The sequence below is a fragment of the Peromyscus leucopus genome, chromosome 23, assembly GCF_004664715.2.
Source record: "Peromyscus leucopus breed LL Stock chromosome 23, UCI_PerLeu_2.1, whole genome shotgun sequence".
Lineage (NCBI taxonomy): Eukaryota > Metazoa > Chordata > Mammalia > Rodentia > Cricetidae > Peromyscus > Peromyscus leucopus.
Window position 1 is genome coordinate 20,836,382 of NC_051082.1, and position 16,046 is coordinate 20,852,427.

The window sequence follows — 16,046 nt, forward strand, 5'->3', positions numbered from 1 at the left end:
CTGCCATTGCCTTAGTATGGGTCCCTCACAAAGATCCACTATGCCCTCACAGTACTCCATTGTGACATCAGACTGCTGTATTGTGATGTCACAGCACACACTTGTATCATAACAGTATGAATTATGATATCACAGCGTTCAATTTTGACATCACAATGTCCCATTCTGACATCATAATTCTCCACTGTGCCACTGCAAACACCTAAGATGGCATTGAAGTGCCCCATTGTGTCGTTGACAGTCCTCCACTGTGACATAGCCATGCTCTGTTGTGTGTGACGTCACAAAGAACAATTTTGATAATTCAATGCTCTATTTTGAATCACAATGCTCCAATGTGCCATCACGTTGATTTGTGACATCATATTACTCAGCCATCAGAACAAGAATTATGACATTACAATGCTCCATTTTTATATCAATTGTGATATCACAATGTTCCATGGTTACATCACAGTGCTCCATGGTTACATCACAGTGCTCCATGGTTACATCACAATGCTCCATGGTTACATCACAATGCTCCATTGTTACATCACAATGCATTTGTGACATCACAGTGCTCTATGGTTACATCACAATGCTCCATGGTTACATCACAATGCCCCATTGTTACATCACAATGCTCCATTGTTACATCACAATGCATTTGTGACATCACAGTGCTCCATGGTTACATCACAGTGCTTCATGGTTACATCACAATGCTCCATGGTTACATCACAATGCACCATTGTGACATCATAATGCTTCATTATACCAACACAATGTGGCATAGTAAGAGATATTAAAATGTTCTCTTGTGACATAACCCCATCATGACATTATAATTCTCTGTGATGACACCATAATATCAGTGTAACATCACAAGCCCAATTATGTCCTCCCAATGCCTTGTCGTGATAACATAATGACCAATGCTGACGTCCCAGTTTTCATTCTGGTATCACAGTTCTCTGTTTTGTCATCTCAGTGTCCACTGTAACATCACAATGATCAGTTCTGATATCAAAAAGATGAATGGTTGTCTTAGTCAGGGTTCCTATTGCTGTGATGAAACACCTTGACCAAAAGTAAGTTGATGAGGAAAGGGCTTATTTGCCTTACACTTCCAAATCACTCTTCATCATAAAAGGAAGTCAGGACAGGAACTCAAACCTATCAATGGACTCAATTCACCTATAAAAAGACACAGGCTAACAGAATGGCTATGAAAACAGGATCCATTTTTCTGCGGCATACAAGAAACACACCTCAACTTCAAAGACAGACATTACTTCAGAATAAAAGGTTGGGGAAAGATTTTCCAATCAAATGGACCTAGGAAACATGCTGGTGTAGCTATCCTAATATCTAACAAAACAGAATTCAAACTAAAATTAATTGAAAGAAATAGAGGACATTTCATATTCATCACAGGAAAAATCTATCAAGATGAAGTCTCAATTCTGAACACTTATGCCCCAAATACAAGGGCACCTACATTTGTAAAAGAAACATTACTATAGCTTAAATTGCACATCAAACCCCACACACTAATAGTGGGAGACTTCAACACCCCACTCTCACCAATGGACAGGTCTGCCAGACAGAAACTTAACAGAGAAATAAGGGAACTAACAGATGTTATGACTCAAATGGACTTAATAAACATCTACAGAACGTTTCACCCAAACACAAAAGAACATATCTTTTTTTCAGCATCTCATGGAACCTCCTCTAAAATTGACCGCATACTCAATCACAAAGCAAATCTTAACAGATACAAAAAAATTGGGATAACCACCTGTATTTTATCAGATCACCATGGTTTAAAGTTAGAACTCAACAACAACACAAATTACAGAAAGCTTACAAACTCATGCAAACTGAACAACGCTCAACTGAATCACTACTGGGTCAAGGAAGAAATAAAGAAAGACATTAAAGACTTCCTAGAATTCAATGAAAATGAACGCACAGCATACCCACACTTATGGACACTATGAAAGCAGTACTAAGAGGAAAGTTCACAGCACTAAATGCCCACGTAAAGAAGATGGAGAAATCTCACACTAGTGACTTAACAGCACACCTGAAAGCTCTAGAACAAAAAGAAGCAAATTCATCCAGGAGGAATAGACGCCAAGAAATAATCAAACTGAGGGCTGAAATCGATAAAATAGAAACAAAGAATCAATGAAACAAAGAGTTGGTTTTTTGAGAAAATCAACAAGATCGACAAACACAGTTTGGGATACATAGAAAGACTTTGGATTTTTTTTGGGGGGGAGGGCAGTCTTTAAAGGGCTTCTGTTGTTCTCTCTAGCCGTCTGCTTCAGGATGGTGGGAAATATGGTGAGAATAATGGGTTCTGTGACCAGGCCAGTTGACTGTGCACACAAAATCATGTGCAAACCAAACCTGCCTCCCTCTCTTCCGCTATCATCTGGGCATGAAGAATTCACAAGACCCACGGACTCTAGACGGATAGCTGGGGAGCCTGCAAGGGACCGACCCAAGCCCTCTGCATGTGAGTGACAGTTGCGTAGCTTGGTCTGTTTGTGGGGCCCCTAGCAGTGGGACCAGGATCTGTCCCTGGCACATGAGCTGGCTTTTTGGAACCTTTTCCCTATGGTGGGATGCCTCGCTCAGCCTTGATGCAGGGGGAAGAGCTTGGTCCTGCTTCAACTTGATGCGCCATGCTTTGTTGACTCCCGTGGGAGGTCTGCCCCCTTCTGAGGAGTGGATGGGAGGCGGGGAGAAAAGTGTTGGGGGGGAGGGGATGGGAGGAGAGTAGCAAGGGGGAGACTGTGGTTGGTATGTAAAATGCTACATTATTCCACCACAATACTTCATCATGCCATCACTATGCTCCAATATATCAATGCTCCATTATATCGATGCTCCATTATATTGATGCTCCATTATATACCGATGCTCCATTGTGACACCACAATACACCATCATGGTAACACACTATTGCACTGTGTACTGGCTGGTTTTACATCAACTGACACAAGTTAAAAGTCATCAGAGAGGAGGGAGCCTCAACTGAGAATCTGCCTTTGCATCAGCTCCTGCTTCCTGGTTCTGCCGTTTGAGTTCCTGCCCTGACTTCCTTTGATGATGACCTGTGATGTGGAAGCAGAAGCAGAATACCCCCTTTCCTCCCTAAAGTTGTTTTGGTCATGGTGTTTTATCACAGCAATGGTAACCTTAACTAAGACACACCGGGACCTCTAGGGATCAGTTGTGCTATCCCAATGCTCCATTTTGCCATCACAAGGCTGTTTATGATGTCACAGTGATGGACTTCGACATCACTTAGCTGCAGTGTCCTTAATAATGTTCCATTATGCTACGAGAGCATGCTTTGGCCATCACAATACTCCCTTGTGCCGTGATAATGCTGAATTGTGACATCAAAAGGCTTCATTATGTCATCTTAGCGCTAAATGATTCCAGATCAATACTCCTTTGTGCTAATACTTAATAGTGACATGATACTGTTCCACCGGTCCACCACAGTGCTGAATTTTGACATGATAATCCTACTTTATGTCTTCACAAACCTGAATTTAGGTATCTGAGCTGCAAGCTATTGCTATTTCTGCCATGCGTCATCACCAGGCTGTAACGTTAAATTGTTCGAAGCTCCATTGTGACATCCCAGTGCTGAATGTTGACACCACAATAGTCAGATGTGCTAACCTGATGCGGAATTGTGGCTTCACAATGCCACATTGTGCCAGCATGGTGCTCTGCTGTGTCGGTGAATGCTGAATTTCGATGACACGATGTTGAATTGTAAATGTCACGCAGCTATATTTGATCATGATGTCTCACTGTGCCAAGGAAATGCTCTTTGTGCCATCATATAGCTATCTCACTTGTGAGAGAACAAGAACACAACTTAGAGGCACCCCCACACCAGCCAGAATAGCACCCCATCTCCGGTAAACTCCATTGCGGCTTGAACGCCACTCCCTTACTGTTTCAATGTCCCAAAGTTAATTTCCTTAAGTCAACACTGCTAATACCATCCCTGCACATCCTATTGAATTATTAACACTGCCTGGCTGAACTGGACCTCAGCCCTTTTGACAATCTTCTCCCCAGCCCTGATTTAAAAAAAAAAAAAAAAACCAGCCTGAAAGAGAAGGGTGTGATCTGACATCTGATGAGAACCCTTCCCAGCTTTCCAAAGCAAGCCTGTGTTCACAGTCCAGCGGCCTTTCCTCCTCCACTTTGTGCTATCACAATGCCATTTTCTGATGTAACAATGAAGTACTCTGCTGTGACTTACCTGCTGCCTCATGGCAGACATACCGATGCTGCATTGTGATGTCATCGTCCCGAATTGTGGCTTCACATTGCTCTATTTTATCATGAAAAAACATTGGAATCTGACACATGGTGTTGCTAGACTGTGACATTACTCTGTTCTATTGTGCCATTACTAGAATGTATGTTTCCGTAATAAAGCTGAATCGTGTCGTCACAATGTTCAGCTTCTGTCATGACAATGCTGAACTATAACAAAAATTCTGAATTATGACACCACGATGATGCAGTGTGCCGTCACAAAGACTCCTTGTGACACTACAATGTTCCCCTGCGACATCACCATGTTGAATTATAACCTCACAGTGTTGCATTGTGGCAGGACAATTTTCCATTGTGATATCAAATTTTCCACTGTTACGATGTCCCACTGGAATATGCTGAGCTCTGGCATCACAATGCTCCATTGGTGGTGTGACATAATGAGAGATTTTTAATATCACAATGCTCCTCTTTGGCATGACAACTCTCTTTGTGACATCACAGAATTGAAGGGGGGGGGGACGACAATACTCTACCGTGCATGAGAAAGCTCCATTGTGTCATTACAACGCACCGATGTCGGATTGCCACGCTCAGGTGGCGCCACCTTGTTGCTATGAAGAAGCCAATTACAGTTGCTGGTTTTCTGTTCTTGCTTTGGTTTTGTCTTTATTTGTTTTGTTTTGTTTGAAGGAATGTGGGAGCCTCGGGACCTCTGGATTAGAAAAGTAGCTGAACGCTGTACGAAGAACCTACTAACTGTTTTAGGAGCCTGGGAGACAGAAGTGCCGAGAATAATGCAGACAGTGGAGACCTAGCCTGTGACATTGCAGGGGAAGCAAGGACTCTATTAAACAGTTGGGCTGGCGGCCATTTGTATGATATCTTGGCAAAGAATCTGATCACTCTCTTCAAGCCCTGATAATCCATGAGGCCACATTAGAGAGGAATGGCCTAATTCCTTTTGCAGAGAAATTTCAAGACAACATGACGTGGAGTTTGTGGTATGGTCCTATGCAAATCTATAGTGAAAAGGAGGGGGGGAGAGAGTGGCAAAGTAAACACAAAATGTGCAGCTTGAGCAGGAAAGGAGCAGGAGGAAGCTTTAGAATACAGTGAAGCCATGTGATGCAAGAGGCAGCCATCATTAAGTAGATGTAGTAGTTTGAATGAAAATGGCCCCCATTGGCTCATAGGGAGTGACATTATCAAGGTGTGTGGCCTTGTTGGAGTAGGTGTGACCTTGTTGGAGGAAGTGTGTCACTGGGGGGTGGGCTTTGAGGTTTCAGATGCTCAAGCCAGGCCCAGTGGCTCACTGTCTCTTCCTGCTGCCTGTGGATCCAGATGCAGAACTCTCAGCTCCTCCTCCAGCAGCATTATGTCTGCCTGCATGCCACCACGCTCCCGCCATGATGACAATGGACTAAACCTCTGAACTGTAAGCCACCCCGTATTAACTATTTTCCATTACGAGTTGCCATGGTCATGGTGTCTTTTCACAGCAATAAAACACAAAGATGGGACATTAGGACCATTAGAGAGAAATGGCCTGCTCTGCATCAGATAGGAAGAGGACCCTCAGGGATACCTCCTAAACTCCAATCTGTGAAAGGAAAGGGCCTAAGGAGTTTGCTGACCCTAGAAAGCATAGAAAAGCTGCTGCACTTGTAGTCAAAGTGGTGAAGAGTCCATCCCAAGCTAGTGGCTGAACTTGGCAATGTCATCCATGTGGTAGTGCTTTTGGAGACTGTCGGGGCAATATTCAGAAAATATCTCTTACATCCTTAAAGACTGGCACTTTTTCTGGACCTCACAGCCAGAGTTAATAACACACCTTGAAGTCACTCAAGACAGTGAGCCTCCTGTGCACTCCAACTGTTTGTTCAACCTGCCTTAAAGAGAAAAATGTAACAATCAGCCCTACTTGCCTTGGACTTCCCATATAATCAACTGTTACAATACAAGCTAAATGCATAGCTGTAATTTTAAGTGATGTACTCTCCAAAGCCCCTGACACAGATGATGCATGTGTATCATTTGCCGAAAGCAGCAAACAGCAATAGAAAGCAGCTTCCTAGAATCTACCAGAAAGGTTGAGAGCAATCATTTATGCAGATTGGTGGAACTCAATGAAGGCACTGAAGCCGAGGCCATAGAGGGGAGCCGCTTACTGGCTTGCATCCCCCATGAGCCGCTCAGCCTGCTTTCTTTTTGGGTTTTGTTATTGTTGCTGTTGTTTTTTCAAGACAAGGTTTTTCTGTGTAGCCCTGACTGTCCTGGAACTCTCTCTGTAGACCAGGCTAGCCTCGAACTCAACCTGCTTTCTTATAGCATCCAGGACCACCATCCCAGGGGTGGCGCTGCCCACTGTTCTAGCTCCTCCCACATCAATCACCAATCAAGAAAACATACACAGGCCAATCTGGTTGGGGGCATTTTCTAAACTGAGGTTCCCTCTCCCCAGGTGACTCTGTAGCTTGCACCAAGTTGACATAGACTAGTCAATACAACTCAAAACCTTCAACTGTTCTTAAAGCTTCTCCATACCCCCAGGGAGGGCCCCGCCCACCTGGCAAGTAGCACTCAGTACCACCTACAAGAAGACCGCCATCCTGGAATTTCCCCCACTGACAGCTACTGCCCTGGGCGTCTCACCTTGGTTGCATGTCTCACCACCCTCAGCATCATCCATCTCCCACCACTACCCCCACAGCCCTGTAAAGGCAAACCACCATGTTAAAATTTTCTACACACACACACACACACACACACACACACACACACACACACACACTCACTTTGGTTGTCTCATTCTTCCTATCAGGCATAACACATCAATCTTCCCAAAAGCATCTTTGAATTTTGTCGTATTCTGCCAGCTACACCAAGCGTTGCTAAAATTCCTTCCCAGGGAGAGGATGTAAACATCTATCTCATCCCATAAAGTCCCGACAACAATAAGAGGTACTGTTCCACCCAAGGTCACTCTGGAGAACCAGAGTTTATTGGGCTTACTTACAGAGAATAGGTAAGGGGTTATTTATGGCATGGGTGTTTCTCCCTACCCAAAAGGCTGTGCTAGAAAAGTCTTTACCCAGAAGTTACAATGGCTTTCCCACAGCAACATAGATGAAGTTCCTCCTCCATTCTTCCCAGGTCTATATGCCCTAGGCCTTCCCCAAGGCCACATGCAATTAGGGCAAAACTGCACACAACAGATGGTCTGGAGTGCTGTAAAGTCAGATGAGGGTCCCATGAGCACCCTTCTCCTGTGAGGGATCAGTCAACAAACCCAGCTGCGATGATCCTTTGCAAGCAGGCACAGCTGAACTCCTGAAGTTCTGGTTGTTGGCTCAGAAGACAGTCACAACCAACAAATGGTCACAGAAACAAAGTCATAAACTTCAATTCATATGTCTTTTATGACTAAGAGAAGTAGAACCAGGAAGTAACGATTCTAAACAAAGAACCATGAAGTGTTTAAATAAGTTCCATTTAGATAAAATGGAATTTATTCTCACCCGCCCACTCCCCAAAACACAAGGTTTCTACCTTGCCATAAATGATCAACTCCCTTAAAAATACTTTTGGTTTCTATAATTTCCTTTTGTTCTTAATTATTATCCATGAACATACAGTATTTCTGTAGTCTTACTCCTAACAACTCCTTAGTTGTATGTTGCAGTCAACACAAATGAATACCAACATTTCTGTGTTCTTTGTATAACTAAGGGGTGATGTGTGGATAAAAACCATATGACAAAAAAAAATATAAAAAACTTAATATTCAGAAAGCTAGAACAATTTATTATACTTTCACATCCCTCATAATTTCTGGGTAAGTGAAAAAAGGATGGATTAAAATATCACATACAAATAAATCTTCAAATCTATACATCTATTTGAAGGATAAGGACACCGAGAACAAGAATTAGCAGTCATACACCTTTCCCAGCCCTGGTGCAGGGAGGAGGGGCTTAGACCTGCCTCAACTGAATGTGCCAGGCTCTGCTGACTCCCCATGGGAGACCTTGCCTTGAAGGAGGTGGGAGACGTAGGTTGGGGCACAAGGATCGGGGGCAGGAGGAGGGAGGAGAGGAGGATCTGTGGTTGGTATGTAAAATGAATAGAAAATTTAATAAAATAAAAAAAGAATTAGCAGTCATTCACTATTCCTCAACGAAATATTACTAAGATCTGTTATGTACATAACAGTAAGATCAACAGGATCTTACTGTACATAAGAGTAGATCAAAATGGTGACCTACTCTCTGTAACAAATTAACATGTCAAGCAATACATATCAGAGACAAGAAGAACCACCCACTCCATGTATGTACTAAAATAAAGTTTATACAGAATATACAGTTTTTCAAAATCCACTTTATGCTCTCTGGAGAAAACAGTTCAAAACTTCTCAGAAAGCAGCCTTATTCTTCTGCGAAAATGTCACAAGGCCGAGCCTTGTGTAGTTTCTAACAGTGAAGTTATTTAGTATATTTGAATGTATAACAAATTCCACGTTTTCGGAGATGAGTTCAAATAACTCTGACACCCGTGATGTATCTCTTTCCACTTCATTAATGATAAGCAGAAGATCAAAATTTTGCCACAAACTACATAGTCATAAGATTTCTGTTCTGTGCTAATTCTTTATGTACATCAAGATTTATTGAGGTATGGGCTGTCTTAAAAAAAAAAAGATTTGAGGTATTAGTGAAAGCTTTGTTCAATTTGTTATTTTATGAGGGGATTCACGGTATAGTATCAGACTCTTCTGAGGGTTACACATAGGACAGTGCTCTTTCCGACATGAATTTGTTACTGTCCAATATGGAAGCGCTGTGGTCAGGGGCCGGGCCACATTAGCATATCTGTAAGCTGTTCTCCACCGCGGACCTTTTAGTATGGACTAACCACTGCACGCCTGTGAAAGGTTTCCCCACCTCCTCACACTTGTCGAGTCTCCCTCATGGCACACCACCTTTTGGTGTGAAAACTAAAGTTTCAGCAGTTGTTAAAGTCTTGGACTGCGTGTCTAGGGTTTCCCCCCTTTATGAAATACCTGGTGACAAATATGTGACTATTGAGGCTTTGCCAAACTCGACACACTGCTGGGTTTCACCAGCGTATGGGTTTCCTGGTGCCGCTTCAGGCTGGAAGAAGAAATGAAGGCTTTGCCGCACTCTTTACACCGATAGGGTTTCTCTCTGGCGTGAATTCTCTGGTGCTGGTTAAGCTGTGAGGAGAAGTAATAGGCTTTGTCACACTCTTTGCACTTGTAAAACTTCTCTCCAGAGTGAATTCTCTGGTGTTTTTTAAGGTATGAAGGACAGCTAAAAGCTTTGTCACACTCTTTGCATACGTAGGGTTTTTCTACAATATGGATTCTCAGATGCTTGTTAAGATATGAAGAACAGTTGAAGGCCTTGCCGCACTCTTTACATATGTAGGGTTTCTCTCCAGTATGGATTCTCTGATGTCGGTTAAGCTGTGAAGAAAAGTAATAAGCTTTGCCGCATTCTTTACATTTATAGAGTCTTTCTCCAATATGAATTCTCTGATGTTTCGAAAGATAGGAAGAGCAATTAAAGGCTTTGCCACACTCTTTACATACGTAGGGTTTCTCTCCGGAATGGGTTCTCTGATGCTTAGTAAGGTATGAGGTACAGTTGAAGGCTTTGCCACATTCCTTACATACGAAGGGTTTCTCTCCGCTATGGATTCTCTGGTGTCGAATCAGCTGTGAAGAACACTTGAAGGGTTTACCACACTCTTTGCATCTATAGGGCATCTCTTCAAAATGGACTTTCATATGCTGGATCAAATACGAGGAACAGTAAAAGGCCCTGCCGCACTCCTGACATGTGTAGGGTCTCTCTCCCGTGTGGATGATCAGGTGTCGAGCAAGGGTCGAGCTATTATTGAAGGCTTTGCCACACTCTTCACACTGGTAAGGCTTTGCTCCAGTGTGAAGTATTTGGTGTCGAGTCAGGTTCGAGTGATATTTGAAGGTTCTGCCACAGTCCTTACATAGGTAGGGCTCCTCTCCAGTATGGATTCTCTGGTGTCGAATCAGCTGTGAGGAGAGTCTGAAGGGTTTGCCACACTCTTTGCATCTATAGGGCAGCTCTTCAAAATGGACTTTCATATGCTGGATCAAGAAGGAGGAACAGTAAAAGGCTCTGCCGCACTCCTGACACTTGTAGGGCTTCTCTCCCGTGTGGATGATCTGGTGCCGGCTAAGCGTGGAGCTGTTGTTGAAGGCTTTGCCGCACTCTTCACACTTGTAGGGCTTTGCCCCGGTGTGAACGACTTGGTGGCGCGTCAGGGTTGACTGGTATCTGAAGGCTCTCCCACACTCTTTACATTTATAGGGTTTCTCTCCGGTGTGAATTACTTGGTGTTGAGTAAGAGACGACTGTTTACTGAAGCCCTTGCCACACTCTTTACACTTGTGTGGTTTCTCTCCTTTATGAATGAGCTGATGCTGATTCAGGGAGTGACTTCTCTTGAAGGCTTTGCCACATTCCTGACATGTGTAGGGTTTTGCTTCGGTATGAATGACCTCATGCTGAGTCAGGGATGAATTATATTTAAAGGCTTTCCCACAGTCTTTACATTTGTAGGGCTTCTCTCCAGTGTGAACTATTTGGTGTTGAGTAAGTACAGCATGTGTAGGAAAGGCTTTGCCACATTCTTTACATTTGTAGGGTTTCGCTCTCTTATGAGTCATCTGGTGTTGCGTGAGGTTTCTACCTCTCTTGAAGGTTTTCCCACACTCTTGGCATTTATAGGGTCTTGCAGCAGTATGGATTATGCGGTGTTGGTAGAGGATTGAGCGGTATTTAAAGGCTTTCCCGCAGTCTTTACATTTGTAGGGCAAATCTCCTTTATGCACCCTGTGACGCCCATCAGAAGCCGAATCATCAATCAACGCTTCGTCACATTCTTCCTGTTTGAATGGCTTCTCTTCACTATGCACACATTGATGGGTGGTAAGTTTTGTGTGTTGATCCAAGGCTTTTGCAGAGTCATTACAGTCACAGAGATTTTCTGGGGAGAAAAGAAGACATACAATTTTAACCATGGCTAAAACTATGAATTTCATTACACTAACAACATTTTCTCTCCAATATGTTATTTCCCAGCCTCATTAATGATCTTCCTATTTTCAATACACATATACTGGAGTCTCTAAGTATCTGTATCTGGATTTGGACGTAGAAAAGAATTGATGGGTGGTTAACTCACACCTGTAAGCTCAGCACGCAGGAGGGTGAAACAGAAAGATCATGGTAAGTTCAAAGTGAGCATGGGCTCCATACCAAGTGCCAGGATAGCCTGGCCTACACAGTGTGAAGCCTTGTCTCAAAATAAACAAACAACAACAAACTACCAACAACAACAAATTACTACATTCATTAGAGCTGTGTATTTTGGTGCAGAGAAAACAAATTTGCCAGGGACAAAATAATGAGTCCTTCTAAAAGACAATCACACTTTAAAATGTGTTCTACATTCTCAAGTCTCTTTTCTAAGAGAATATTTGGTTCAAAGTTCAGTCCAGCTACATTTCAATTGTTCAGGTTCTTTTTTTTTTTTTTTAAGATTTATTTATTTATTATGTATACAGCATGTATGCCCGCAGGCCAGAAGAGTGCATCAGATCTTGTTACAGACAGTTGTGAGCCACCATGTGGTTGCTTGGAATTGAACTCAGGACCTCTGGAAGAGCGGTCAGTGCTCTTAACCTCTGAGCCATCTCTCCAGCCCCTCAGGTTCTTAATTAAAGCATGGAACAGGTGCATTTTAAGAATTCCCCAAATTTCATTTAAGAGGAACGCTGTTTCCAACCATGATGTGGACGTTTAATCATACAGTTTCTTAACAGTGATTTTTTTCTAAGATGCTGTAGGTCATTGATCTCAGTTGGCAATGGGTTTTCTGTTGTGCACAGTTGCCACAGACTGACTGTAAAATGCTTTCCAGCCTTCACATTCACTGATATTTGTAGCGCTTCTCTCCTATATGAACTCTCTGGTGTCAATTAAGAGTTGAACTATTATTGAAGCCTTTGCCACATTTTTGGCATTTGGAGGGTTTGGCTCTAGTGTGAAAATTTTGGTGTCAAGTAGGGTTTGTTGATATTTGAAGGCTTGCTACATTCCTATCTTACTTTAATGCAAATTGTCAAGGTCATAATTTCTGCATCTTCTCCCTATCATATTTTGTAATAACTGGGTTTTTCTCCCTGCTCTTGTGAAGAGTCTAGGGTATAATGAGAAGAAACACCTGCAAGAAATCAAAATAACAGATCACCTCAGGAACTACACTAAGGTGAATTATTTCTGAATCTAACCTCAATACCAAGCCAAACAGACATGTCCTCCAGACAGCAGAACAGCAAACGGAAAAAACTCTCCATTTCCCCACAGGTATACACTGAAAAGCCTGTTACTTTCCTCGTCAATCACAGCTCTTTTTTTCTGAAAACAGCACTCTCCTGACACCCCAAGACAAAAACAACTTCCCACATCATTCTGCTCTCTTGGAGAGGAAAAGAAAAGAACAAATGAATACATTTTTCAAGTGTCTGAAGGTTCCTCCCTGTTCCACAGTGCGGGAGATAACAGGTATTCTTTGGACAGTATGTCAGGATGGGCAGACTTCACCTAACCCTGAATAATCATTACATTATCCACAAGATGCTATTACTTCAGACAACCAACCAGAGAAGAGGAGACCACAGAATCTCTTTTTAAAGATTTTTTTTTATGTATGCATGTGCTTGTGTACAGGTATGTGCAAATTGAGGGTAGTGCCTGCAAAGGCCAGAAGGGGGCAATGGAGCCCTGGATTGTGGGAAGTTGGGAGCCACCCAACCTGAAAATCAGAAACCAAATTTGGGTCCTCTGCAAAAGTAGGACTCGCTCTCAACCAGACTTCCCTCCAGCCCAAGCCCAAGGAGTCCTAAGCAGAAATAAGAGCAAGTGTTTCTGACAGCAAAGATAAAAATAAAACCCTACAGAGAACATAAAACAAAAATCTTTTTGAATGACTCTGATGGACTCTACATAGTTCAATGGTGTATTAGCTGATGGTCCCAGTCCACAGAAATAGGAACAGTTGATAGGTTTCACGTTACCGTTGTTTTGATTTGTTATTTATATACTTAAAGGTTATGCATCTGGGGCTGGAGAGATGGTTCAACAGCTTCAAGCATGCATAGCTCTCCCAGAGGACCCGGGTTCAGTTCCCAGCACCACATGGCAGGTAGCTCACAACAATCTGTAAGTCCAGCTCCAGAGGCTCCTGAAAAATCATCTCCATTGAAACAGGGCTTCCCAATCCACATCTGAAAGCATGGCTTCCTCCTGTGTCATTCCCGCCTACCTGGGTACATGGTTCCTGACTCGTGTCTCTTCACATTCCAAGGCGCCTTTCTCTGCTCCAGCAATGAGATCAGGTAAGGTTTACGCACAGCAAGACCTGTTTAATTACAAAATAGAGAACCATGTTCAGTTAAGAGTCTCATAATAACATTTCTTGCTGGGAGAAAAGAAGAGATATAAAAGAAGTTTTGAGGAAATTATTTCTCTGATTATTCCCTGTCGTATACATTAGAATATGTCTGCCAGGTGGTGGAGGTGTACACCTTTGATCCCAGCACTTGGGAGGCAGAGGCAGGCAAATCTCCAAGTTCAAGGCCAGCCTGGTCTACAGAGTGAGTTCCAGGACAGCCAGGGCTACACAGAGGAAAAAAAAAAAAGATTATGTGTGAGGGATTTTCAACTTGGAGATGCAAAACTTCACTTGTACACGTGACCAACTCAAAGCAAATGGACTCTAAGATACAGCCACCATGCTTCATGCCAGCAAGTTTCTGACGTTACCACTGAGCTACAACAGTGGTTCTCAACCTCCCTAATGCTTCAACCCTTTAATACAGTTCCTCATGCTGTGGTGAGCTCCCCCCCCCAAAGATAAAACTATTTTTGTTGCTACTTCATAACTGTAATTTTATGAATTGGAATGCAAATGTCTGCTATGCCGGGTATCTGATCTGCAACCCCTGTTGGGGGTCAAGACCCACAGGTTGAGAACCATTGATCTAGAGTGAAGCCGAAACACTCCCTCAAGAAAGGAGATTTCAACATAAATACAATTAAAATGATTTTCTCTAGACCATCAAGCCCCTAAGTATTTCTCTTATGCGTAGGAATGTCAACTGCCTTCATACAAACCAGAAGCCCCCCGAGACAAGCCTACACAGAAGGGAAATCAGATGTTGAGAAGGAGTTAAGAATTCTGTAGGGGAGAGATCCTCACCCAGGGAGACAAGGTTCCTGTAATGCTCCAACATCACATCCCTATACAAATTCCAGCGAGCGGGCGGGGTATAGGCATTCCCGCTTCTCTGGGGAGAAATCAATGGACACATCCTCAAATGTCAACCGCTCCTGAAACACAAGTTGATAGCACAAAGGACTGAACTGAACGAAGACAAACAACCCCATCGCAAGGTGGGCTAAGGAACTGAACCGAGTTCTCCAAAGAACTCCAAATGGCCAATAAATACTTTTAAAATGGTTCAATGTTCCTTAGCCATGAAGGAGATGCAAATTTAATACTTCGAGACTCCATCTCACCACAGAATGGGTATCATCAAGAAAACAAATGATAATGAGCACGTGGAGAAAGGACCTAGTCACTGTCGGTGGGAGTGTCAACCGGTACAGCCACTATGGAAGTCAGTGTGGAGGTTTCTCAAACAGCCACAAATAGACCACCACATGTCCCAGCATAAACCCAGAGGGCGCCATATTCTACTACGGAGATGCTTGCTCATCTATGGCCATGGCTCTCTAGCCTAATGGCTAGAAAATGCAATCAGCCTAGATGTCCATCAACTCAAGAGTGGACAGTGAAAATGGGATGCATATACACAGTGGTATTTATTCAGCTGTAAAGAAAAATGAAATGTGCACGGAGATAGATGAAATGGAGACAAATTATACTGAGGTCCAGAAAGATGAATGCCACACGTTCTCTCTAGTTTACTATCCTAGCTTTGAATTTTCACATCTGTACACTTCGCCTGGGGTGTTTGTGGAGGTCAGGAAGCTAGACAGGGGCCACTGAAAGGGGTGGGGCCTTAAGAGAGAAGGGACAGTACAACACACGTGACATGAAAGTATACAGGGACAGCACCTACCCCATAACAATCAAGAAAATGGCCCACATGCTTGCCTATGGGCCAATCTGATGGTGGCATTTTCTTAACTGAGGTTCCTTCTTCTCTGACGACCCTAGTTTGTGCCACATTGACAAAACCAAAACCACAACCACCTAACCAGAGCACTGTGTTCTGATTAGCAAGCGATACTGTTAGAGCCGGAGAAAAAGCTCAGTGGTTAGTGCTCCCTACAGAGGGTAAAGGCACTTTTGGCCATGCTTAAGAATTTGAGTTCCGCCCGGGCGGTGGTGGGGCACGCCTTTAATCCCAGCACTCGGGAGGCAGAGCCAGGAGGATCTCTGTGAGTTCGAGGCCAGCCTGGTCTACTGAGCGAGATCCAGGAAAGGCATAAAGCTACATAGAAAAACCCTGTCTCAAAAAAAACCAAAAAAAAAAAAAACAAAAACTATTTGAGTTCCATCCTCTGGACCCACAAGGAAGAAAGAGAGAACTAACTCCCACAAGTGGTCCTCCAACCTCCACAAGCATGCTTAAGTAC

At 43.2% G+C, this 16,046-nt stretch overlaps 1 protein-coding gene across 1 annotated transcript; it reads right to left on the bottom strand.

Annotated features, from left to right (window-relative positions):
* Positions 1 to 7,706: 7,706 nt before the first annotated feature.
* On the bottom strand, positions 7,707 to 15,806 carry LOC114693680 (zinc finger protein 11). Its single transcript, XM_037198272.1, is given in 4 exon segments — positions 7,707 to 11,364; positions 13,705 to 13,800; positions 14,641 to 14,707; positions 14,709 to 15,806. Coding segments are annotated over 4 exon segments (2,256 nt in total). The 5' UTR covers positions 14,829 to 15,806; the 3' UTR covers positions 7,707 to 9,391.
* Between the last annotated feature and the right edge of the window lie 240 nt (positions 15,807 to 16,046).